The 26,215-nt window shown below is 47.8% G+C and overlaps 1 protein-coding gene and 1 long non-coding RNA gene across 6 annotated transcripts in view; one reads left to right on the top strand and one right to left on the bottom strand.

Annotated features, from left to right (window-relative positions):
- LOC311586039 overlaps window positions 1–10,891 on the top strand; it is a 35,209-nt gene extending 24,318 nt beyond the window's left edge. The window contains exon 6 of the long non-coding RNA XR_014775445.1: window positions 9,238–10,891. This is a non-coding gene — a long non-coding RNA (uncharacterized lncRNA). The remainder of the gene's footprint in view (window positions 1–9,237) is intronic.
- Window positions 10,892–12,167: 1,276 nt separating this feature from the next.
- On the bottom strand, window positions 12,168–14,854 carry GPR12 (G protein-coupled receptor 12). 5 transcript variants are annotated; one of them, XM_084761819.1, is made up of 2 exons: window positions 14,838–14,854; window positions 12,168–13,513 (listed from the first exon to the last, which is right to left on the bottom strand). In XM_084761819.1, exon 2 carries the CDS (start codon window positions 13,423–13,425, stop codon window positions 12,898–12,900), a length of 528 nt encoding a protein of 175 aa, XP_084617945.1. In that variant the 5' UTR covers window positions 13,426–13,513; window positions 14,838–14,854; the 3' UTR covers window positions 12,168–12,897. The 5 variants fall into 5 exon arrangements, with proteins under 5 accessions (XP_084617945.1, XP_084617941.1, XP_084617943.1 ...); XM_084761815.1 differs by having other exon boundaries at window positions 12,168–13,917; window positions 14,838–14,850; XM_084761817.1 differs by lacking the exon at window positions 14,838–14,854 and adding an exon at window positions 14,544–14,666 and having other exon boundaries at window positions 12,168–13,917.
- Between the last annotated feature and the right edge of the window lie 11,361 nt (window positions 14,855–26,215).

The following is a 26,215-nucleotide window of genomic DNA, read 5'->3' as shown; positions in this document are numbered from 1 at the left end:
GCTGGCTGCCAAATGTGTCTGGGTGCCCAAAGAATCCAGAAGATGGTTACAAGGCAGTGAACACTGAGCTGTTTCAGTATGAGTGCTGGAAGTCTTGCCTAATAGCTCCTGGGCATTAAAATAAGGCAAACAAACAAATAAACCCAAGGCTAGTTGGGCATGGTGGGCGTGGTGGTATTAGCCTTAATCCCAGCACTCAGGAGGCAGAGACAGGGTGTCCAGTGTGGGGAGGCACCTATGGAGATCAGAGAAGACCTTGCAGGAGTCAGTTCTCTTCTTCCAACAGGTGGGTCTCAGGGATCAAACTCAGAGTGGCTGTCAGGCTTGGTAACAAGTGTCCTTTCCTGCCAAAGCATCTCACTAGCCCGAAACGTTCTTGAAAGGGATGTAAACTCTCAGAGGAAAAATCAGAATGCGTTTTCTGGAGTACATGGGAAGATGACCCCCTTGCTGCGTCACTTGTGGCGTGGGTCCTATGACCCTCTGCTCATTTTCACACTCATAAAATGTTTGCTGGGGCTGAAGGTGCTGCTTACTGGTAAAGCGCCTATCTAGCTTGGCTCGAGGTCCTGGTTTGGGTGCCCAGAAGAGGAAACTAAATAAACTAAAAATTAACACATAAAATGTAAGTGTTTGGAGCTGGTGATGTGGGAAATGCGCTTTCTGAAAAGCCTGGTGACCTCAGGGTTAACTCCAGAGCTGAGGTGGTGACAGCCAACTTCTGCTCGTGTCTCTGACCTTCACAGGTATGTTTTGAGAGATGTGCATGTAAACACCACACACACATACATACACACAGATACATACACACATACACACACACCAATAAATATAATAACATGTAATACAAATAAAATAATAAACTAAAACATATTGTTTAAACAAAATCATTCTAGCCAGGTTCTTTTAACAATGTAACAAAAAAGTGCACTGCCTTCTTAAAGCTTCCTTATTTTATTTTATTTCTTGTTTTAATTTTTGTTTTGTTTTGTTTTCCTGACAGGATTTCTCTGTGTAGCCCTGGCTGTCTTGGAACTCACTCTGGAGACCAGGCTGGCCTTGAACTCATAGAGATTCACCTGCCTCTGCCTCCCAGGGGCTGGGATTAAGGGTGTGCGCCACTCTCCCCCTCTCCCCACAATCCCCAGCCCCACCCCCAACCCCACCACAAGGCTTCTATTTTTTTTTTAAGCCAAAATTTCCAGCGTAGAGCTCTTCATGTTGGAGAGAGGACCTAGTTTTTAGATGGCAGATTTAGGGAAACCAAATGCCACTTGAAACTGTAGCTGTACAGCATTATAAAAGTCACAGTATTTTCTTAAAAAACAAACTTATGTGTCTCACATACTGCATATAAACTCTCAAGGAATTCCCAGACAGCCACTTTGTTTTTTAAGTAAATCATAGAAAGATGAACTAAAAAAATTTTTTTTATTTTCCTTTCAGCAGCTTATAGTGTAGTACAATTGTGATTTTTTTGAAAAAGGGTTTTCAAGACAGGGTTTCTCTCTGTACAGCCCTGGCTGTCCTGGACTCGCTTTGTAGACCAGGCTGGCCTTGAACTCACAGCAATCCACCTGCCTCTGTCTCCTGAGTGCTGGGATTAAAGGTGTGGGCCACTGCGCTCAGCTCACAATTGTGATTTTAAATAGCATCCAGGACAACGGCTAATGCTATTTCAAAGATGAAACCACAGCACCCTCACTCTCATTCAGGTCCCAAGGAAGGATATTTTCTTCCACAGTGGAAATTCTTAGAGGACTTTGTCAAGAACAATTTATTTCTTATGTTGAACACTTCAGGTTCAAAGAGTCGCAGGGATAGTTTTGAAGAGACAGTGTGAAAATGAACTAGTCGGTCAGGTTAACTCACACCCCTGCGCACATGTGGCCTCTTGGCTTGCACACAGTCAGACTGCCAGTTAGGGCTGTTTTCATCAGTAGGGGCAGGGCTATGTGTATATCTTACTGCAACCAAATTGTAGAGAGCAAGCTGGCTAAGTGTTTTCTGAGGGATCATAGGAAAGGAAGCTACTGTCAGGCAGCTCCGGTGCTTTACTCAGGAGTCGCTGGACCCATGAGAAACGCAAGGCCCGCACAGCTTCAGAAACAAGCGCTGTGATAGTCCCAAGAGCACCTGGCCTTCTGCAGGCCACTAGCAATGAGAGGAGAAGGTGACTGTGTTTCTGATGGCTGTCACGCTTTCCCAGGAGTGTGATGACCCCAAGGATGCAGGAACCTAACTATTCCCGGTTTTAATGATGCTTTCTCTCTGCTGTTAAACCAGAGCCCTGGCTTTTTGCTTTCCCCCTTGCTGCCGGAGACTGACTACAGCATCCTGCTCATAACAGGAGAGCCCTTGACTGCTGAGCCGTGCCTAACTCTTCCCACTTTCCCTCAGGCCCTCGTGCTCTGGTGCCACTTTAGCCATCAGTCCCAGGACGCGGGTGGTTCAGGGCTAACATCACAGCTCCCAATCCTAGCGTCCCACATAGCCCTCCCGCCCTGTCCCACAGGCTCCCTGTCATCTGACCCTCATGAGTCCTTGGCCACTGTCCTGAATGTCATGGTGAATGAAAAGCTACCGATGGCAGCTGGCCCAGGTGACAAGGGGGTGGATCCACTCACGAATCTCCACAGAGCTCAGAACAGGGTATGTTTGCAGTAAACATTACCAGAAGCCTCTAGAGGCTGGTTGACGGGGAGTCTCTCTGGGGATCCAGGCCATGCTTAGTCCTATTTTGCACCCCACATAACAGAATAGACAGCTCCAGGCAGGCATAGCTTGAGGAGCACAAAAATGGATGCCTGACCTGAAGCAGGAACAAGTGGCCCTGGCCCTCAGCCCAGAATTGTCACCAGGAATGTGTCCAGGAATGGTTGTAGCCCGTTTCACTTTCTACAGATTAATTACATTTAAAGGACGAACAGAGGGAGAAAGCTACTGTTTTTAAAGTGCCATGGTGTGCCTTCCAAGAGTTAGAATTATCATCCAAACTGACAATCGCTCCAGACTTTTCTATTTCACTGATTTGATATCTCTTTCTGGTAAGTTTTTCTTAAAACAGACAGAGTGTCTAATTTCAAGCTCGTAGAACGATAAGGGAGACCAATAGGCAGAAACTGGGCTTCCAAAAATAATATTGCTGGGTTTACTGTAAAAATCTCTTAGGGCTGCAGAGATGGCTCAGATGATAACAGCACGGGCCACTCTTCCTAAGGACTTGGATTCAGTTCCCAGCACGGTACCCACATGGTGACTCACAACCATCTAAAACTCTGGTCCAGAGGATCTGACTCCCCCTTTTGGTCTTTGTGGGTACTGCAAGCACATGGTACATATATATACAGATAAGCCACATACACATAAAATAATTTTTAAAAATCTCTTATAGATGCCCCCATGAAAAATTTAGCTTATACCTAAATATGTGCACTAGTGTTTTGCCTGACTGTTTTTCTGTACAGGGATGTCAGAGCCCTTGGAACTGAAGTTACAGACAGCTGGAAGCTGCCAAATGGGTGCTGGGTATTGAACCAGGTCCTCTGGAAGAGCCATCTCTCCAGCCCCAGGTCAAGCTTTTCAATAAGCCATCTGGCTTTGACCACTCTAGACTAAACATATATTTAGCTAAAGCTATAGATCCAACATAAGCATGAGCAATGACACACACAAAAAAAATCACTATTAAATGATCTATTTTGAAAAATATAGAGTATAGTAAACATGCAAGTTTGGAAAATCTGACTGTGAGGTATCTGAACTCTCTGTAGTCTGATACTATCCTCCTTACCATATTTCATGTTTATTACAAAAAAAAGCAATCTTTATTTTACACATCCTCAATAGTTTTTCAATAGCACATCTAAGTGAGAGTGCACACACATGGACACACGCATGCACATGCACACACATACACCTATATACAAATATGCAGATACATATGTACACATGCATATGCACAGACACATAGACACACATACATGCATATAGACCTAGACACATCATATACACGTATATACAATACACATGCATGTACACACACACACTATGTCAGTGGCCCATTGGTCCTGGACCACACCTCTCTCCCTGAGCTGAGACTGTCTTTGGGGAAGCCCCTTATGCTTCCACATCCATCCTTGGTCCTTATCTGTGGTGGGAGAACATATCAGTGCACACCTCCTGGTGTTGCTGAAATGATTACCTGAGATGCATATGAACGCAAGCAATACTGATAAGCCTTGGAGAGGCAGCAATGAGGACAATACCAATGTAGAGATGATGGGAAGTGGCATCCAAGTAGACATGTCAGTCAGGTGCTCTCTGACTTAGAACAGGACTATACCGGATTTAAAAAAGGGGGGGGAGAGGGGATGCGCTTAGCCCATCCAACCTGTCTGTACTGTGCCTATTAAAGGTTTATCACGTCTGGCGCACCTAATACCGAGGTGGTCTCATGGAGCACACTCAGCTTAGCAAAGCAGAACTGGCAGGCTTGGAGGGGCCAGTTGAGCAGGAGGCCAGGCAACAGCAGTAGGTTTAAGTCCTGGGCTCCGGTCCCACCTCTGGAATCCCAGAGGCTGGACACGAGGCTGGACGTCTTAGCTGTTCACACTAGGACAGCAGAGGGGAAGCCCTCCTCCCAGAACCTCACAAAAAGAGAGCAGCTCCCATCACGGCCATTTGGAGTGTGCGGACCGTGGTCTCTTGACACCAGGCACTTTTCAAGGGAACTGTCTGAAACAGTGTCACGGTCCAAAGGATGAAGAACACCAGGCTCCAGAGCTAAGTGGCGGCAGGTACCCCAGCTGGCTGTAAAACCCTGAAAAGCTTTGCCCTGGGTCTGCTCACAGCTACTGGGTATCGCCCTTTCTGCACAGTAAGCCACAAGGCCATGAGGCTGGTGTGAAGATGAGATGCCATGGAAAATGCCAGAGGTGCTCTTCTGACCCGGGCTTGCCAAGGCGTCCCACCCCGCCCCCGCAAGTCACTACCAAGCTAGACTGAAGGCAAAGTGTGTGAGTGTGTCTACACACCCATGCATGTGTGTACACTCATGTGCACACCATTGCAGGACTAGAAAGGCCGGTGTGGATGGACAAACTGACTGCATGGATGGAGTCACAGTCAGCTCGTGAGCGGGACTGGGAAAAGGCCATGTCAATGGCTCTCGTTCCCAAGCCCTTTACCCTCTGAGGGACATCATCAGTGACATGGAGCTCACGGCAGCTGGAGCTCAAGTTGAACTTGATGAATTAGCGAAACCTTGCAAACAGTAACCAGCGTGAGGCAGAAACCTACAAGCTCGGCATGGATGTGGCAGAATGACTCCAAAGGGTCCCTGTGACACAGAGGCGTTCATGTCGCCAGCAACCTCGTATGGTGCTGGGACCTGGACCTTACACTAATGCACATGAGAAACACCTGGAGTGCTAACCCTGGGTCATAGGGTCCCGCTCTCCTGGAGGTCAGGCCACAGTATCACTGGAATGTGATCCCACAAGATGCTGGTGTGGTGGTGGTGATGGGTTATCCTCGAAGAACTACTGTTCAGCAGACCACGGGGTGGCCCACAATTCTCTCTAGTATTCTGTTAGTGAATGGCCATTCCATTTTGATGGCTTGGTGCTGGGAAATGTTCAAAGGAAAAAATAAATGGCAAGGAGCGATGAATTGGAAAAATTACCAGAAATGCACAAAATAAAATCATAAATAAATGATTTAGGTAATTGGGGTGGTTTTATTTGAAGGAGAAAGCAATTGTACTCAATTAATTTTTTTTTTCAAAGACTTTTAATTCTGTGTATTTGTGAGGTCTGGTGTGTTGGGTGTGAGCATACGAGTGCAGTGTCCACAGAGGCCAGAAGAGGGCACCCAATCCTCCTGGAGCTGGAGTTACAGGTGGCTGTGAGGCAACTGGCACAGGCTGTGGGGATGAACTCAGGTCCTCTGGAAGAACAGTACATGTCCTTAACCACTGAGCGATTTCTCCAGCCAACCCCAACACTTCTCAAGATAAAAATCTGACTGTAACTCCTGGGATCCGGAAGTGTCTCTTTACCTCCAGAGAAAACAGAATTCTAAGGCAATGAGAAAAATATACCCGAGCTGGGTTATATTAAAATACTGCTACACCGTGAAGGAGAGTTCACAGTATCTGCTAACACAAATACCTTGACCCAAATGATTCGTGTTTGATTCAGAAAAGTCAACTTTATTGGTTCTTTTCCGAGTAGTAAACTACATAGAATCCAGGAATAAGCATACTGTGGTTCAAATGGCCCTAGAAAGAGGATCAGAAGCAACTCTGCCTCAAAAAGGTTCACCCCAATGACCTCATGATGTCTGTAGAAGACTGGTCACTGTCACTCCCTATGGGAGAAGGTCACACTTTCAGCCACACAGGTAGGACTCCCTAAACTCAAATATGCTGTTTGATTGAGAAATACAATTCCAAACCTTATTGAAAACTCCAGTGTGTGTGTGTGTGTGTGTGTGTGTGTGTGTGTGTGTGTGTGTGTGTGGTATGTGGGGAGATGTGTGTGTGCTTGTGTGTGTGGTATGTAGGAGGGGTGTGTGTATGTGTGTGGTTTGGAGGGGAATGTGTGTGTTTGTGTGTGTATATATGTGTGTGGTATGTGGGAGGATGTGTGTGTATGTGTGTGTGTGTGTGTGTGTGTTTGTGTGCATGTATTTGTGTGTGTTGTATGTATGTGGGGGGATGTGTGTGGGCTTGTGTGTATGTTATGTGGTGGGATGTGTGTGTGTGTGTGTGTGTGTGTGTGTGTGTGTATGTGTGTGGTTTGGAGGGGAATGTGTGTGTTTGTGTGTGTATATATGTGTGTGGTATGTGGGAGGATGTGTGTGTATGTGTGTGTGTGGTATATGGGAAAGGTGTGTGTATGTATGTGTGTGTGTGTGTTTGTGTGCATGTATTTGTGTGTGTTGTATGTATGTGGGGGGATGTGTGTGGGCTTGTGTGTATGTTATGTGGTGGGATGTGTGTGTGTGTGGTGTGTGTGTGTGTGTGTGTGTGTGTGTGTGTATGTGTGTGTGGTATATGTGTGGGGTGTATGTTTAAAATACCCTACTCAAAATGATCTGTCTAAAGAGCCAAATACCAAGATAATCTATGTCCAACTAAATATTTTCATTCCTCCTGTAAAGTTATGTTCAAGTGAAAAATCCATTCATTAGTGCCCAACTCTATAATCCAATTAAGGAGAGAGAGAGAGAGAGAGAGAGAGAGAGAGAGAGAGAGAGAGAGAGAGAGAGAGAGAGAAGCTCTTGCTATGCAACCCAGGATAGCTTTAGACTCACGACTCTCCTGCCTCAGCGTCCCAGGCCTGCACTTTCATATTGGACTTGAAATCTAGAAAGAAAGAAAAAAAAAACCTACCCTGGACTACATAGCAAGACGCTGTCTCAAAAACAAAAACAAAAAACAGAACAGAGCCAAAATAACCACCCCCCAAAACAAAACAAAAAACCTTAGATCACTTTTTAAAATGTTTCCTACGAGGACATATATAAGTTGTGTGCTGGCATTCACCGCAACTACTTGCTTTAACCTACTTCTGTCTGAGAAAATGAAATGTAAAGCTCTCATCTTTTTGGACAGAAAAAAAAAACCATGGTGGATCAAATGTTTCAGGTTAAGATTAATAGAATTTTTAATGCTGCAAAAGAAAGGGCTACAGATAAAAGTCAAATGGAAGTGACTAGCTTACAATGTCTTTGATGTCCCAGTTGAAAAAGATTGTTTTGTGGCGAATTCAGTTGAAGTGCTGAGCCAGAGAGCAAAGGTTTTCATCTTAATTACCCACAGGTGAATTTGTGTGTGTGTGTGTGTGTGTGTCTATGTCTGTGCATGTGTCTGTGTGTGTCTGTGTGTGTCTCTGTCTGTGCATGTGTCTGTATGTGTGTCTCTATGTCTGTACATGTGTCTGTGTGTGTCTGTATGTATGTCTGTGTGTGTCTGTATGTCTGTGTGTCTGTGTGTTTGTGTGTTTATATTTGTGTGTCTGTGTGTGTGTCTGTCTGTGTGTCTGTGTGTCTTTATGCCTGTGTGTGTGTCTGTGTCTGTGTGTGTGTCTGTGTGTTTCTGTATGTGTGTCTGTGTGTGACTGTATGTCTGTGTGTCTGTGTGTGTGTCTGTGTGTGACTGTATATCTGTGTGTGTCTGTGTGTGCGTGTGTGCGTTTGTGTGTCTGTGTGTGAGCATGTATGGCATGGGCACAGGCATGCATGCACATGTGAATACACATAGACACATGCACACACATGTGGGCATGCACACACACCACTCGCATCACAATAAGAACTGCCATTGAATGATGGAGGTGAGGACCTTTGCTGTCAGGAGAGGCATCTGCAGGCGGTACCCATTACACGTATACTGTGAGCTTTCTAGAAATTAGAACCCTCAGATCATGACAATTAGATCTGAAATAGCGAGACACTGACATGGAACACATACAGACCATGAAGACACAGGTCCTCATAGATTCATATTGGGAAGCTCTGGGAAAGGGTTAACGTTCATGTGCCTTGGGTACACTCTATTTTTTCACTAACCCTCACAAGAATGAACACTGTAAACATGTGTATTTATTGAATTATATTTAAGTATTATATTTACATTTTTGCAAATGTTGAAATTTTGACACTTTTCTTCGTGAGGCTCCAAAGTGATACTTACAGGCCCTCGACAACAGAGTCAGTGTGAGTTAGCGACACACTCAGCGTTGGCCGGGGGATTCGTATGCCTCTTAAATATGAAACATTCCAGACACCCTTGTGAAAGGGACCGTTATCTTCCTTCACTGTTTTCTACAAGGCAGATCTGCCTGCTATCTTGACCCACAATACATAAAACTATTATAAAACCCTTAGTTGAGTGAGTCTAAAAAGTTCAATGGAGATCTAACGGTCCTAACTGGACACCAGTGAGCACCAGAGCTTTCAGACGGCACAAGAAAGCGACGTGTTTCAGTGTCACGGTGCAGGGCCAGCAAGGCGGGAGTGCAAACATGGCTCCAGTCACATCAGAGCACTCCCTGGGGAAGTGTGTGTTTCCAGCACAAAACGGCGCCCGGTCCACCTGCACACTGAGGCCATGACATAAAGGCAGCCGGTATTTTAGTATTGGATGAGTATTTTTTTTTTAACTTTAAGGAATCTCTGTTCTACTTTTTGGGGTATGAAATACATCTGATCCCTGTCTTCTTTCTTAAGCATCACGTTTCTACCCTGCTTCGAACCCTGGGGAAATCTCTGGCTGTTTCTGCTTCCCAACTTGGCTCTTCAATTTAGGTGTCTACATAGGAAGGCCCAGGCCCCATCTCAGCTACACCGAGGGAGAAGGGCCGCTCTACCATCTGCAAACTTGAGTGGAGCTGCGACGTGTAGCTCAGTGACAGAGCACTGGCCTAACAGGGACAAAGCTTCATGTTTAAACCTCCGCAAAGGAAAAGAAAAAGAACATGCAGAACTGACTGAAATAAAGAAAGTCAAAAAATAAAATGAAACAGAATTCAAATAGCCACTACTTGGGTAGCTAATCCGGACTAATTAAGGTGTCTGGTAAAATAAACTGTCCAAGAGATACAATTATTTCTGTTCAAAATACCAAATTTCTTGATAAGTAACAATTGTAATTGTATTCGATAAAAGATTCCCTGCTGTACTAAAGTGCCCGGGATGAGCATTTTCCATGATGTGAACCTATTTAAACACACATGCGCACACATGCATGCACATGGGCACACACATGCGCATGCACAAACACATGCACTCACACACACTAACACACATACACATACATGCACACACACATTCACACACACACACACACAGATTTATATCCTTGGTACACGTTTTCCTATGTTGATACAGGTACCCAATTCTTAGTAATTATCTTTATTAAAAACAAAGAAACCAGCTAAATGTGGTGGAGCACACCTTTAATCCCAGCACTTGGGAGGCAGAGGCAGGCGGATGGCTGTGAGTTCAAGGCCAGCCTGGTCTACAAATCGAGTCCAGGACAGCCAAGGCTACACAGAGAAACCCTGTAAGAAATAACTTAAATGTTCAAAACTCTTCACAGTTTAGACAGTAAGAACCAAGGGGGAAAAAAACTATCAGGAAAAATCAGGTGGTTTTTGTTGTTGTTGTTGTTCTTTTCTGTTTGAAAAACAAAAAACAAAACATATGCGTCAAAAGCAACTGCCGGGCCAGCAAGATGGCTCGGTGGGTAAAGGTGGCTTGCCGCCAAGCCTATCAACCCGAGTCCAATCCCTACATTGTTCTTGACATCCATACTTGTGCCATAGTCGACATGTGTGCTTGCACACACAGAAACACACACACACTCATACCTGAGCAAGGTAATGTTAAAAAAAAAAAAACAGTAAGCAACCACTGAATAAATACCATTTCACACCGCACCAGGTACACAAACATTTACCCACACTGGTTTTCAGTCCACACCTGGTTTTAAACGGAAGGTTCGTCTTTATTATAGAACCCAGGTTCTGTGTCAGCGGCATGTTGTTTGGAGTGAGGGGTCAAAGGCAACATCACGTAGGGGTAGGGAAGAAGCTCATTCTAGGCCGAGGGAACCCTGCCTTCAGCTCCAGCCCTGCCCGGCGGCTCTGTGCCCTCAGCCCGCTGCTTCTTGCCTCTCTCTGCAGCTATGGTTTTTCTCAGCACAAATGTTGTGTTTTCACAGCCACATTAAAAAAAGAAAGAAAGCAAAAAAAAAAAAAAAAAGCTAGTCAGACACCAAGTACGGGGCCGAGAACGCATGTGGTCCCGGCAAAACGCTCTGTTCTCCTGTACTTCCTACCGGAGATGTGAGAAAGAGAACTTCCATTTCCACAAAAGATCATCTGCTCCTTTAAACACTCATTATGAATCCCCCGGCCCCCCGCCCATGTCTAAACTCACATGCTGTGGCTGGAGAGATGGCTCCGCAGTTAAGAGCACTGACTGTGCTTGCGGAAGACCCAGGTTCAATTCCCAGCATCGTGGTGGTTGTAACTCCAGCTCCAAGCCAACTGGATACCTCTGTCCTCCCAGGGCACCAGCACTCACGTGCACATACGTGTACATCAATGTAAGAAAAGGAAATAAATATGGAAAAATGAATCAACCTACTCATTCTACCAAGCCCATCAGATTGTCAAGGGAGATGTTTTAAAGCCATCAGCTGGGTTGGGGAGGTGATTATACAACGCTGAAAATCCTTTCCCGGGTTGGGGAGGTGATCATACAATCCTTTCCCGTGTTTCACCCCCTCTCGCGCCGCCATAAATAGCCTCAGAGAGGGAGATTCCGACTCAAGCAGAAGACTTATTCTCGCTTGGGCTACTTGAGAAGCAACTTTGGAGGGATCGCTTTGGCAGAGACTGACCCTAAAATGGGCACACTGCTTGGGACAAATCTTTGAGGGGGACCTATTACAAAACGACCCACCACACGCCCTTCCCCCTTCCAAGGACCCTGAAATACTGGGCATGATGTACTACTATCCAGGAGTTTGCCCACTTCTTGTAGAGAGCAACGAGCCCATTGCCAACAAAGGGACAACGTCCATGTCTGCAGTTGCTCGCCACAGAAGGGACACTCAGGCATAGCGACCTTGCAGAGTGTTTGAAGAGGCTTCTCCCAGTAAGTTCCCAGCTAAGTCTCTGCTCTCAGGAAGCAGGCAACAGACAGAGTCCTTGTTACATTTGGGGGCATCTTTTGGTGTTAAGGAGAGTAAACTTTTCACCAACAGACACGTGGTCATCCTGTGACCACAGATGGCACACACTAGTCAGACGCATTTTGCACTATCAACAATATGAACCAGGGGGGAAAATGTGATTTATAATACTTAACTCTATCCATCTTAAGCAAGAGCAACAATACATTTATAGACAGAAATGTGAAAGGTGATGTTTGTATATTTCTTAATAGTGCCACACTCATTTATTTTTCAGAATATATTAAAATAAATATAATCTACTTTCAATAGATACTATTTATATTTTCTCTTTTGCTTTCTGAAAACCTCTAGGCTGGACTCTTGAAAATCACAATGGCAGATCTAACCAGTGCTATCTCATATGGAATTGAAAACTTTTTTTTTCATGGCTCACATTGGAAAGGATATATTAAAATCCGTTTGAAAAACCACTCTTTTAATTCTGGGTTCAGCGTGGCAACATTGCAATCAGTGGTCTAACTCCCGCAGGTGACCGTGTGTGCACACTGCAGCGGAAAAACCGCAGAGCAGTCGTACAGCAGTGACTGCAGAGAGTGAGTGAAGAAAGAACAAAGCAGCTTGTGGCTTTGCTGTCGGCCATTCATCACTGAGCTCCTGGAAATAAGAGCAAGTCCTTCCAAACCTAAGTATGCAAACCATTTTGGTCATAGGAAAAAGCTCACAACCTGCTAGGTACATAAGAGCGGAAGATCTACCTTGATTTAAAAAAGAAAAAAAAAAAGTTCAAAAAAAGTAGTTCCTTCTCAACTTTCCTTTACAACTCTGATTTATTTTCAAGTCTAGGTTTAAAATCCGGGGACTTGTGCATAATTTCGTAGCCACATGGGGTCCCACTATACCCTCCAAACAAACAAACAAAGCCTCCTAAATAAAATATTTTTAAAAAACTGACTCCCAAACCAAACAACATAATGCTGAACTAAGAAGTCGGTTTTTGTTTTTTGGGTTTTTTTTTTTTTAAACACTGGTAACATGACTTCCACTGTCATCAACCGTTTAAACGTGTCATTGCTTCTGCTCGTGAGATCCAGTGCAGAGAATTTAAGGAGAGGAAAACACTGGCTGTCCCCCAGCGACGTGGGGGCACTTGATAGAGACGGCATCCTACAGGTCTCGGCTGCTTGCTACACGTCGCTGGGAGACCGTGCTCTCTGGGACAGGGTGGAAGGGATACACCCACAGCCAACGAGGCAGAGGGCTTTCTGGATCTCTTGGTTTCTGAAAGCGTATATGACAGGGTTGATGATGGAATTGTAGGTGGCAGGCAGGAGGGTGGCATAGGTGTAGATGGAGGGATAGGTGTAATCGGCGATCAAGGAATAGAGGGTGAAAGGCATCCAGCAGGCAGCAAAGGTCCCCAGGATGAGGGCCAGGGTTGAGACCCCTTTCCGGGTAGTCACGTAGTGCGACGTGGCCAGGAAGTGGTGCTGCAGAGCTATCTGATGGGCGTGCCTCATCACGATCTTACAGATCTGGATGTAGAGCTGGAGCATCAGGGCAAACATGAAGAGGAAGGAGATGGAGAGGATGGCGGCGTTGTTCTTGGTGAGAGGCCTGACCACGCTGCAGGTGGACTCGTCCCTCAGGCAGTTCCAGCCCATGACAGGCAGCAGCCCCAGGCAGATGGAGGTTCCCCAGAGCATAACCAGCATTACATAGGTAAAGGTGACGGTCCTCTCGGAGTGGTACGTCAGGGCGTAATACAGCGAGAGGTAGCGGTCCACGGTGATGGCCAGCAAACTGCAGACAGAGGCAGAGAAAGAGGCGACAATGAGTCCGATGGTGACCAGCTTGGTGGCCTCCGACTGGAGCAGGTATGCAAAAACAAAATTGATGATGAGTCCCAGGCCAGCCAGCAGGTCTGCAAGAGCCAGGCTGCCTATTAGCAGGAACATAGGTGCTCGCAGGCTGGGGCTGTGGAAGATGACAAGGACCACAACGGCATTTTCACAGCAGATGAGGGTTCCTGAGCTGCACAAGACAATGTCCCAGGGGTTGACAACGAGCTCGGGTTCTGGCTCCGCCACAGGGCCCTGGGAGGGGACAGCGGCTGAGATGTTCTCCGGAGCACCAGCATCCACACAATCCCGAGGCAGCCCGCTTAAATTGACTTTCGGGTCTTCGTTCATTTTAACCCCTGTCCTCTTCAACGGAAAGACAGGCTTTTTTAAATGTTGGGTACTGTAGGGTCCCAATCCAAGAGCATGCAAAACACAGAGACAGACAGACAGCCCTGGGCTCAGAAACTAGTGTCAAAATGCCACGAGCTTCAGGAATTAGAAACAAAAGCGAAAGTCTGCATGGATTAAACCCCACAACCGAAATGCTGTTTGTCACTGAGGGAAACACGGGACAGGACTCCCGAGGCGGTACAGGCGCACTCGCCAAAGCGCTGGGAATCGACATTGGCTAATTGCATCTCTCATGCCGAAAACCAACAACTGTTTGACATCTGGGCAGCTGAGAGCACCGCCCAGCAGCCACAAGTCTACAGGAGGGTGGAATATTTTAAGGGCCTCCAACTCCCACCCTCCCCAAACATGCCCCCCCCAAGCGCGTGCAAACCCTCAAACACACCTCTGGACTCAAACAAAGAGGGGGGGCGTTCCCATACGCTCCCTGCTCGGATCAGAGATCAAGGGCTACAAAAAAATGTAGGTGTGTACCACCGAGGTGCCCAGACAGACAGACAGATATGCATGCATTTGGCACCGCTCCCCTAGCAGCGGGGACGCGCAGCCTGCGGGGCAGGGGGGTCATTGGGGGTCACCTTGGCACGCCCAGGACGAGGGGGGCTCCTCCGGTGCTGCCGAATAGCGCGGGCCACCCGCGTGGCACGTCCGCGGTGGCGCCCGCGGCAGGTGAGCTGCGGCGCTCGCGCCCGGCTCTCCGCCCTGCGCGCTCCCTGCTCAGCGCGCGCCCGCGGAAACCCCACGAGGCTGCGCGCGCCCCCGCAGGTCGCAGCTGCGTGCGGGGCGGGAGCCCGCCACCGTGGACGCCTGCCTGCAGCGGTCAAGCCCAGATCGCTCTGCACCTCGACCTGCAAGAAAGCCTGGCGACCTACTTTGTTCCTGTGGCTTTCCCGAGGAGCCCTAGCCACCAGCGTTCGGGTTCTTCATGCCTAAACTGCAGGGTTCCGAGCCAAAAGAATTGTAAACGGCGGGGTGTTCGGAATGTGCAGGCGGATGCGGGGTGAGCAGGTTCGGGCGGGCAGAGGAGCCTTGACAGCGGCAAAGCTGCTCAGACTCTTCTTAGATGGCAGTTGGCCACTCTGCAAATCATTGTTCCCTGGGGACGTGCGCTTAACTGACTAGAAGCCGCTGTTACTTGGGTCGCCCAGCTGCACTTCTTAAGCACCCCGGAGTGGTTTGCGAGTGGAAATCGTTCAGGGCGTTCTTGCAAAAAGCTTTCTGCAGGCACTGGCCCAAACCCAATTCATTCGAGCACCGAAGTGGCTCTGTTAATTTATTGTCTTTTACCACATCCGCGGAGTCCAGGATTAAGGTTGTCTGCCGGAAAAGGATGAGTCTGGTGTCTCTCTCGTCCTGGAACCGGATCAGATCTTAAATTTAATCATAATCTCCAGGTGAAAGGTGGAGGAGAAAAGTCGTGTTTCTGTGTGGCCTAAATGTCCAGAGCAAAGATCCCGGGGACCTCCCCCCATCCCCACCCCCACCCCTCACCCCCCACCACCCTCGTACAGGATATCATCAGGTGCATCTGCCTACCCTGACTCTCACTCAAAGTCCTACTTCAGACTACCCCGCTCCCAGCCTCAGGTCTCTTTTTAATCTCTTTTTATGCTCTTTTTATCTCGCATTCATCAGCTCTACACTGTTGGTCCAGCTCTCCTGCCACCAAGACCCTCCCTGACTGCAGCCTTCCACATCTCTCCCCTGCACTTCCGGTACCCGGTACTTTCTTGAGAACCAAGGCAACACCTGCCCAGGTGTGGCATTGCCGTGATTTTGGAGGTCAGTTTCACAGAGTCTGAGAGCTCAAGCTGCTTCTGAACTCTCTCCCAAAGCAGGTCAGATTCTGCTTTGGGCCACGTGGAACTGTTTCCTTTCGTGCTGTGTGCCGTCATGTCCCCAGGGAGGCTCCAGGACTCTTTCTGGGTGCTATACTCCCTGTAGCAACACTTTTGATCCTTGCCATGGAAACCAGCAGTTCAGCTGGGCGTGGTGGCACTATTTGCAATCGGGGAAGCAGAGGCCGGCAGATGTCTGTAAGTTTGAGGCCAGCCTGGTCTCCAAAGTGAGTCCAGGACAGCCAGGGCTACACAAAAGAAGCCTGTGTCAAAAAAAAAAAAAAAAAAAAAAAGAAAGAAAGAAAGAAAGAAAGAGAGAAAAAAGAAAAACACACAGCAGTTCTGGGGTGGGGTCCTGGCATCAGTCCCTGGTGCTGATGCTGCTGGCCTGCCGGTCACCCTTTGAGAAGTGAGGGTTTGTGGAGTTTAACCAGCCATGTGTATGGTAAGGAGGCATCACTGTGATGAAGGCCTGTGTGAAAGCCTGAGTGGACAGCTCCGTATGACGTAGTCTTAGCCCTCACAGGACACCATAGTCCAGTGGTAAGGCGAAGCTCAACAGTACCCCAGGTAGCGAGTGCCACAGCCAAGGAGCGTTCATTTCTCCTTTAATTTCTATGTGACAAATGGAAGCATTTTTAGAATAAAGTAATGAAAAAAAAAAAAGCAGTGTGGGGCTGGAGAGCTGGCTCAGTGGCAAAATGCTTGCAGAGGACCCTGGTTCAATTCCAGGCATGTAGAACCACATCTGTAACTCCGGTTACACACACACACACACACACACACACACACACACACACACTCCAAACTTAACCAGCCCCGAAGTCATACACCGTAGAAAAGGTCTATACAGTTAGAATTGGCATTCAAAGTGGACGCTGTGGAGGTTCACAGCAAGTCTTCCACTTTCAGTACTGAATACGTTTTAGGCACTTATCCACCGCTAGGCAAAGGGTCCACCCAGAATTAGAACTAAAAAATTAATTAGCTTTATATCCTCCTTCATAACTTGTGTCATTCGGCCCGCCCTCGTCCCCTTATATTTCACTTTCATAAATGTGTATGTTATATATTTAAATATATTCTAAATATTATATGTAATACAGTGTAAGACAGAGAAAAAGAGGGACTCCTCGCCCCCTCGAATGTCACTTTACTTTATTTCAAGTCCCACATTTATTGGTGTGCTTAAGACTTGTGTTACCACAGGACAGAAGCACAGTCCAAACTGGACTAACGTCTTTTACTGTCTGGCTGAGAGAGACCTAAAGAGAAGTAGAAGATACAGGCGGCATCACTTGCCTGATGGTGTGTGGTCAGGTCCTCCCAGGTTTATTTCTGCTTGTCCCTGCTGCTCGGCTCGCCAGCATCTCACTCTTTCTACCTCGGGCTGGTTGCTTACTTGTATCGGTGCCAAGTGGCCCTAGGCAGCCATGAGTTTACACCTGACCCTGTGCCCATCTTCTTAGCTTGCAGAGAAGAATTCCATGGGGAACCTGTGTGTGTGTGTGTGTGTGTGTGTGTGTGTGTGTGTGTGTGTGTGTGTGTGTGTTGCTGTGGCTGAGGGTAATGCACCAGGTCCACGTGCACAGAGTCCTGAGATGACCGTCTGCTATAATCATGACTCTCCCCTCAGGACCGAGGACAGGTTGACAGGAGGATCGGGGGTTCACGTTCATCTTTGGTTTATCACTTAAGATTCCTGTTGCTGGAACAGAGCACCACGGTCGCAGCAGCTTATAAAAGGAAGCATTTAGGCAGGACGACAGTTCTAGTGGACCACAGTCCATGACGGTGGAGCAAAGGCATGGCGGCAGGCAAGGCTCAAAGAGCAGCCAGTAGGAGGCAGAGCACTGGGGATGGCAAGAGGGTTCAGAAACCTCAAAGCCCACCCCTGGTGACACACCTCTCCAACACGGCCACACCTCCCAGCCCTTCCCAGACAGTTCACCAACAGGATGGGGTGCATGCAAGCATCTGAACCCCTCTCAGAGGGGCACCCTCATTCGGAGCACCACACTTGGCTGTGTAGAAAGCTTAAAGCCAGCCTGGCTGGGCTGCATGAGACTGGATCAAAAAAATAAAATAAAAATTAAAAAAAAAAAAAAAAGAAGACTAAAAAGAGGAGAGTGACAAGAGACAGGCAGGGAGAGAGACAGATTTGGTTTCTAGAGTGACACTTGGGAAGGGTGTGGCCTGCAGGAAGGAGAGCCTTGTAGGAGATGCTGGGCCCTTAGGATCAGCCTCTGCTTTACTCTGCCTCACACAACGACCTTGATGTGCTACCAGGCCTCAGGCTCCAATCAATGGGGCCAAATAAACCTGTGCTGAGCTCCCAAAACTGCAACCCCCATTTAACCTTTTTTCTTTGTAACATCGACGTTGTCTCCGGTACTTTGTTAAAAGGACAAAAGGCTGATTGTTACAAGGTCCTACCCAAACTTCCCCACGTGGGCTCTTTTCCAGAGGAGTGGGGAGGTGGAGAAGTGTGGGTGCCCTCTACAACTTAAGGTAGATGGGAAGATTGGGGTGTTTTGCACAGCTTTCACTAAGGAGGGTCATAAAAGCACTGTTTGCGGGCCGGGCAGTGGTGGCGTATGCCTTTAATCCCAGCACTCGGAGAGAGGCAGGTGGATCTCTGGGAGTTCAAGGCCAGCCTAGTCTACAGAGTGAGTCTCAGGGCAGCCAGAGCTACATGGAGAAACCAAAAAACCAACCAACCAACTAAACAAAAAACAACAACAAAAAAAACCACAAAAAACAAAAACAAAAAACAAACAAACAAAACCCAAAACTAAACCAAACCAAAGAACTCCCTGCAAAGCTGTCTTCCTGATTTATTCTCTATGCATCGTAGGGCACTGTCAATGGCGCCTTCTGTGACAGTTATTGCCTCTTCGTTACTTAGCTTTCGACCACTTGCTCTATAACGCTGGCAAGAAGTTTTAGATCTTCTGTCTGGTTATACCCTGCACGCAAGTTCCTGTGTCACACGAGGACAGCCCTGAGCACAGCTTAACCTCTGTGATGCTATGAGGCTTGGCATCTGCAACAAGGAGATAAAAGTCTGCAGCACGAAGCTGTCCTGGGAGCTGTTCTGTTCTGATGAGGAACAGTGACTGAAGCACTTGGTGATGGAACATGAAGGATGCAGGATGTCAGCATCCAGCACGCTGAGAGGAATGAATCCTGTCAGGTCTGATCCAGCGTCACGGTGTCTGGTTCTTTTACTCTGAAAACGTATAATTTCTCACACGCATTATACAGTCCTAAAACTATAAATGTATAAGGCGTGTGTGATGCGCAGAACAATTAAGGCTTGCCCCTTGCTCTTTGTATGAGCAGGAGAAAGACATCTGCGATTCTTCATTCATGCCATATGAAGAATGGCATCTAATAAGTCACAGGGATTCCGTCACCACCAAGAAGCCTTGTCTGTGCATAGACACTCATTCCTCAGCCGGTCTCAGAGCTACGCCCATGTAATGGGATTAGCGATATAAATTACCTGCTTGTTCTGCGGTTTGAATTCTTTACATCCTGATTGTAGGCCCCTCCCCCATCACCTCCTGATTCTACCTTCCCTCCTTCTTCTCCTCCCCCTCCCTCTGTCCTCCTCTCTCCCTCCCTCCCCTAGTCCTCAGAAAGGGGAGCCCTCCTCCCCTAACATCTGACCTCTACCTATCAAGTCTCATCTGTACTACCTGTGTCCTCTTCTTCTGTGTCCTGGCAAGGCCACCCTGTCCATAGGGGGAAATGATCAATATTGAGGGGGCCAGAGTCCATGCCAGAGGTAGCCCCTACTCCCCCATATTGTGGGACCCACAAGGAGACTGTGCTGCCTGTCTACTACATCTGAGCAGAGGGTCTAGGTCCTCACCATGCATGGTCATTGGTTGGTGCATCACTCTGCGGCAGCCAAACTCTGCCAAGATAGGGTAAACAAGTCCTCAGTAGTTCCTGCCTCCAAATATGTCTGTCACATATACTGGGCCAGAAGGCTGGAGATGATGCTCCAATGTTATAGAGAGTTTTCGGTGACTATTCAGGCCCAAACTGTCTCTGTCTTTTTTTTTTTTTTTTTTTTTTTTTTTACTTTGGAAGCTGCTAGCCTGTACTTCCTGTCTACTCAGGTAATTAATTTTATTCCTTCTCAAGTCTCTGATGGGGTTGAAGACCAGATAGTTTAGTTTTACAATTAAGCTTAGTTGTTTAGGGTTAAGATGTTTTTAGGTCTAGAGAGATGTTTTAAGGTGATAGAGATGAGATATGATAGATACTGATTAACATTCAGAATTTTAGACTCACCAAGATAGGAAAGATGTTTTCTTCAAGGTTGCCAAATACAAATAGTCAAAACACTATGAATGTAGTATATATATATATTTTTTTCCTGATTGTTTCATGGCTCCACTTACTGTATGTAGCTTATTTTATATATGTGTAAATACACACACACACACACACACACACACACACACACACACACACACACAATATATATATATATATATATATATATATAATATTTTTTAAAAGTCTGCAGCACAGCCCAACACAGAACTCTCACTGCTGAGCTGGATTCCCTGGGGACCTGTCCTTAAGGCACCCTGAACGAGTCTGCCATAGCTCTCTTTTCTTGTGACCCAAGTTTAATAACACACAGTGGCCTAGCTCTGCAGTTTAAAGGATGCAGTTACTGTGAGCCAAGGGGCGTCCCTTTCCTCAGAGACTGGTAAATGCCAGTACCATCGGTGCCATGGTATTGCCTGCATCTTAGCTGAGGGGCGGCTTGACACGAGGAAATGGAGCATTTTGTGGATGTGATGCTTGGCTTATATTAGGGGACTTCAGCAGCCAATGTTACTCGATATATTTCAGCCAAAGCGCGCATTAGCATGTCCTCTGACACTTGCCATCCTGGCTTGAAGTGCTGGCGAATGAAGCAGGAAGAGGTGGGTCAGCAAATGCATGGCCCTTTCTAGTCAGTTCCAGCAATGCAAAGAAGTTGGACTTACTAAGGTCACAGTCTGCAAAGTGCAGCTGGAAGAGCTCCAGCCGTGTTCTTGCCAGCAGCGAAGGAAGGGGCTGCGGGCCACTGGCCACAGGCCACGGGCCACGGGTCATGGGCTACAGGACACAGGTCACAGGCCAGAGGTCATGGGCCATAGGCCACAGGCCATGGGTTTGTGTCTGCATGATGCTGCCAGGGCCGCTCATAGCTGGCGTTTGCTCCATGCTTTGCTTGGCAGGAAGGATGGCCCAGTCTAATACTGGATTATTTCACATGTGTGTGTGTGTCCTACCCAGATGTGAGGTTTATACATATCTGAGTTTATACAATATTCACGATACCGAGAAATGTGGGGCTCACACTCTGCTACATTTTACTGTCAGTAACAATAAGAGCTAAGAAAAGGAGACACTGGTGTGTATTCTCCGTAATGTCATTCTGCTGGGCACGCTCCTTTAGACCTGCCTGTGTCTAGAGGTTTCTAAGATCACTTCACACTAAAAACCAATTTTAAAAACACTACATTTAGGGCTGGAGAGATGGCTCAGAGGTTAAGAGCAGTGACTACTCTTTCACAGGTCCTGAGTTCAATTCCCAGAAACCACATGGTGGCTCACAACCATCTATAATGAGATCTGGTGCCCTCTTCTGGTGCACAGGTGCACATGCAGACAGAACACTGTATACATAATAAATAAATCTTTAAAAAAAATACTACATTTATTTTTATTTTATACCTGTGCCTGATTTGCCTGTATGTATGTCTGTGTGCCATGTGGATGCCTGGTGCCCACAGAGGAGGTGCCACCCAGAAGAGAGCATCAGATACCGCTTCGAACAGGGATTACAGATGAGCCGCCATGTGGGTTCCGGGACCCAAACCCAGGTCCTCTGCGAGAGCAGCAAACGCTCTTAACTGCTGAGCCATCTTTCCAATCTCACAAGGCAAATATTTTCTATCATATGTGTACATAAACACACACAGGCCTCAGACGGGAGGAGGGCACACTGATTTAAACATCCTGAAAGCTCGTGGCATTGCTGATTTTCCCAGTGCCCCTCAATCAGACAGAGACTGACTCCCCAGGGCCACTGATGGATGTGGTGTGAGGGCTTTGGGTCTCTTCAAAGCACAAACAGAGGAATTTCTTACGGTTGACCCAGTCGGGGAACGTGTTGAGGAGATTTCAGATTCTAAGCCACTTTTCTCTAAGCAACACAAAGGTGTTCGGTATCTTGCAGACTAGTGGCTGTGTGGATGGACCGAACACCCTCTGGGCTGAGCTGTTCATGGGATTAAGAGCACACACGTGCTGTTGACAATACCAGGTGGATAGCCAGTTCACGAGGGGATATTAATTTACCCTCAACTGTGGCTTAGCTTGGGGCCTGATTTTCAGCCTTATACACTCTGTTGTCGGCATTGTGAGTAGTTCATGTTTGCTGACTTGATTTCTGTGAACTTAGTCTCTGCATAACGTGTATGCTCTCAGGAGCCAGGTACGAACAGATCTTCATGGCTTCGAGCAAGCGGACGAATCACCTTGTTCTCTGTTGTAAAGTGAGAATGTTCGTAGCACCTACCGCCAGGGGCTGTGCCTATAGCACAGGTACGTGGCCTGGCACACCCTGAGGCTCTTACGATGACGGCCATTGCCACCAGGCTGTGCGGCATCCCCGCTGCCCTTGTATAACTGGAAGTGTGAATTCTGCTTTTCTTTTCTTTCTTTCTTTTTTTTTTTTTTTCTTTTTTCTTTTGGTTTCTCTGTGTAGCCTTGGCTGTCCTGGACTAACTTGTAGACCAAGCTGGCCTTGAACTCACAGCGATCCGCCTGCCTCTGCCTCTCGCGTGCTGGGCTTAAAGGCGTACGCCACCACCACCTGGCTTGAATTCTGCTTTTTTTGTTGCACTGACCAAGTACCTGGGCATTCTCCCCGGAGTGACTGCTATGAAAACACCCAAATTCCCAGAAACTATCAACTCTACCTTCAAAGAAGATCCACCTCTGTCCAGACCCGGAAGCTACCAGCGTTCCTTTAGTAAGGGAACAGGTAAATAAGCCATGGCATGCCCGGGCAGAAGAACAGTATCCGGTGCTGAAAAGGAAGTGAGCTGTGAAGTCACACGCAAAGATGTGAGAATCTAAAAGGACACACACTATGGGATTCTAACTCCTGGGACAGGGGAGATGCACACAGGGGTCCCAGTACAACGGCGCTCTCATGGTGGACACTTATCAGGAAGCACTGGTCCAGACTCACCGCCACGTGACCTGCAGTTGTGAGGACATGTCAGGGCAAGTCCATCAAGTCTAACTCCCACAGGACTCCGGTGGCGGAGAAGAGTGACAGCCTGGGAGGCTGTGTGTGCCGGGGTGCAGAGGCTGATGGGAACGCTCTGTACCCTTATGCTCCCTCTTGCTGTGAATCTGAAACTGCTCTAAAATTAGCCCATTAAATAAAGACGAATAGAGGAACGACGTAGGAATTAAATTCAAACAATCAACTAGTAAGTGTTCAAGTACAAATATTAGCAAGAAGAATAAAATAAAAAGGAAAACACCGCTTCCAGAACCCCCTACCACTCTACCATATTGGGCCAAATGGCGTATACACACACACACACACACACACACACACACACACACACACACACACAGAGCTCACCTAGCTCACCTCATGCTCTTACCTGCTGGCTCCCTCCACCTGGTCTAGCCACCGTCACAGGAATCACATGATTTTAATTAGCCCCTGCCAGGGTTCTAATCCCCACAGAGCGATGCCTGATGCCCAACGCCTCACGCCAGCTTAGAATTCTGAGCCCAGAATCTCCACCTGGCCTCCCCCTGTGTCCCTTCCTCCCTGAGTCAGATCTTACCCTGGGTGTCTTTTCTAAAAGACTGTCCACACCTTTCCCATGACTGGCACACACTTTCCTCGGGTCTTCCTCTTAGGGCAGCAATTCTCAACCTGCGGGCCACAACCCCTTAGGGGGAGGGTGATGTTGAATGACCTTTTCACAGGGGTCACCTAAGACCATCGGAAAATACAGATACAATTACAGATTACAATTCATAACAGCAGTATAATTGCAGTTATGAAGTAGCAATGAAATAATTTTATGGTGGGGTGGGGTGAGGGTCACCGTAATATGAGGAACTGTATTACAGGGTTGCAGCATCAGGAAAGCCGGGAACCACTGTCCTAGGGAGTCTTATCGTGGTTGTTGTGTATCCCCCCAAGACATGGAAGCCTGCTCTCCACCCTGCCCTTCTCCACAGCTCTCCTGAGTGCTCCTCAGCACTGTCTTCCCGCCCACCAGTGTACAGCCCAGCAGAGGCACCCCAGGACACTGCTGCTGTACAGAAGGCAGAATTGAACTGGGTGGAACGCGCTGCTCAGTGGAACCAGGCTGTCACGGCACTTGGCACACCGTACCAGGTAGTCACGAGAGCCTGGCCCTGACCCGGCTGAACTGCAGCACGGTGCCTGAGGGCTCACTGTAAACGTCGGCTGCCATGGTGGTGGTAGCGCCAGGTTCGAAGCAGCCCTTTTCACTTCAGAGCTCTGTCTCTTCAAGTAACTTGTCTTGATGTGGAGGGAGGGAGGGGCCGGTAAACATTTATGGTGCGAAGCGTGTTTGTCTTACGCTTCTCTGTAACTCATTCAAATGCATAAGTAAGACGGGCTGACAGCCGTGCCCCCAAGGAATGGAACTCCTGCCTTCCCAGAGGCGGTGCTGAGTTGGTGAGGGCCAAAGGGAATAGGAAATCACAGTGGGGCAGCCCATGGGTGGCCAGCATCCCACTGTCTGCTGCCGGCTCCTAGGACATTAGCGATGGAAGAAGAGAGACATTAACGCCCACGATGGCAGAACGTGCAGGTGCGTCAGAGATGTCGATGGGACGACCATCAGCTAACAGGGCAGTGTGTCACTCTGCCAGACCGGGTGTGGTAGTCCGAATAGGAATGTCCCCAGGAGGGATCAAGGTCTCCACAAGAAGACTTACAGAGTCCACTAACCTGGGCCCCGTGGGGACTCACAAAGACGGAAGCACCAACCAAAGAGCAGTCATGGCCTGGCTCTAGGCCCCCTGCACATGTGCAGCAGATGCACCGCTTGGTCTTCCTGTGGGTGTCCCAGCAGCTGGAGCAGGGGCCCTCTCTGACTCTGAGGCCTGTCTTTGGATCCTGTTCCCCTAACTGGGCTGCCTTGTCTGGCCTCAGTGGGAGAGGATGCGCCTGGTCCTGCAGCAACTTAATGTTCCAGGGCGGGTTGGTACCCATGGGGGACCTCCCTCTTCTCTGAGGAGGAAAAGAGGGGAGAAGGGAGGGAAAGGGGGCTAGGAGGAGGAGGAGGAGGAGGAGGAGGAGGAGATCCTTCAATCTGGATGTAAAGTGAATAAATACACTAATTAGCGGAGGGAAAAAATTAACAACAAACTATTTTTGTATTCCGTTTGCTCATCAAAGAATAAAATACAGCTATAGTTTTTACAACAGTTCTACTAGAAAACTAGGTGTCAGTTTATAAAATCATGTTAACTTTGGTAAAAGTCAACTTTGCCCATGTATTGATGCTTAAAATGCGAATAAGTCTGTTTTTTTTTTTTTTTAATGTCGGTGGGTGGACATAAAATAGAAAAGAATGACCTCATAGGCTCACACAGTGGCGTCCTCTTGTTGGAGTAGGTGTGTCATTGGACAAGGTGTGTCACTAGAGGTGGGCTATGAGGTTTCAAAGGCTCACAGCAGACCCAGATCTCTCTGTCCTTTCTCAGTGACTCTGTCTCTGTGTGTCTCCCAGTCTCTGTCTCTCTGTCTTCCCCCACCCCACCCCCAACTCGCACCTGCTGCCTGTGGATCAGGAAGTAACTCTTTCAGCTGCTGCCCCAGTACCATGCCTGCCTGTGAGCCTCCATGTTCCCCTCCGTGAGAATGGACTGGCCCTCTGACACTGCCAGCAAGCCTCCAGCTGCATGCTTTCTCTTAAAGGAGTCGCCTTTTCATGGTGTCTCTTCATGGCGGTAGAACAGTGACTGAGACGCCCGGATTTTCTAGAATTTCAATGAGCGGCCTCGATGGTCGCTAAAAATGCCTCCTCTCTCCTCCCGGAGATGAATCAGATTAAACCATGTTGAAATAATGTCTTCAGCTCACCACCGGCTCTCACACATCTGCAACCCAACTCGTCGAAAGTGTTATTCATGAGCTAATCGTCACCTATTAAAATTAAATGGCATAAAATTTGGATTAGCTCAACTGAACTCACAGCCTCTCAGAATTCTCAGAGGAGCCTCGAGAGAGGCCCGTCTCAGTCTCATTAGATAAGACCCACTCCTCAGCACGAAGCTCTCCTCCACAACTATAAAGTGGCCGCAGGCAAGAAGGAAGCAAT

Source organism: Acomys minous (genome assembly GCF_964271855.1).
Source record: "Acomys minous genome assembly, chromosome: 16".
NCBI classification, from domain to species: domain Eukaryota; kingdom Metazoa; phylum Chordata; class Mammalia; order Rodentia; family Muridae; genus Acomys; species Acomys minous.
Note: the sequence above shows the minus strand (reverse complement) of the source record. Positions and strands in the feature narration are given on the sequence as shown.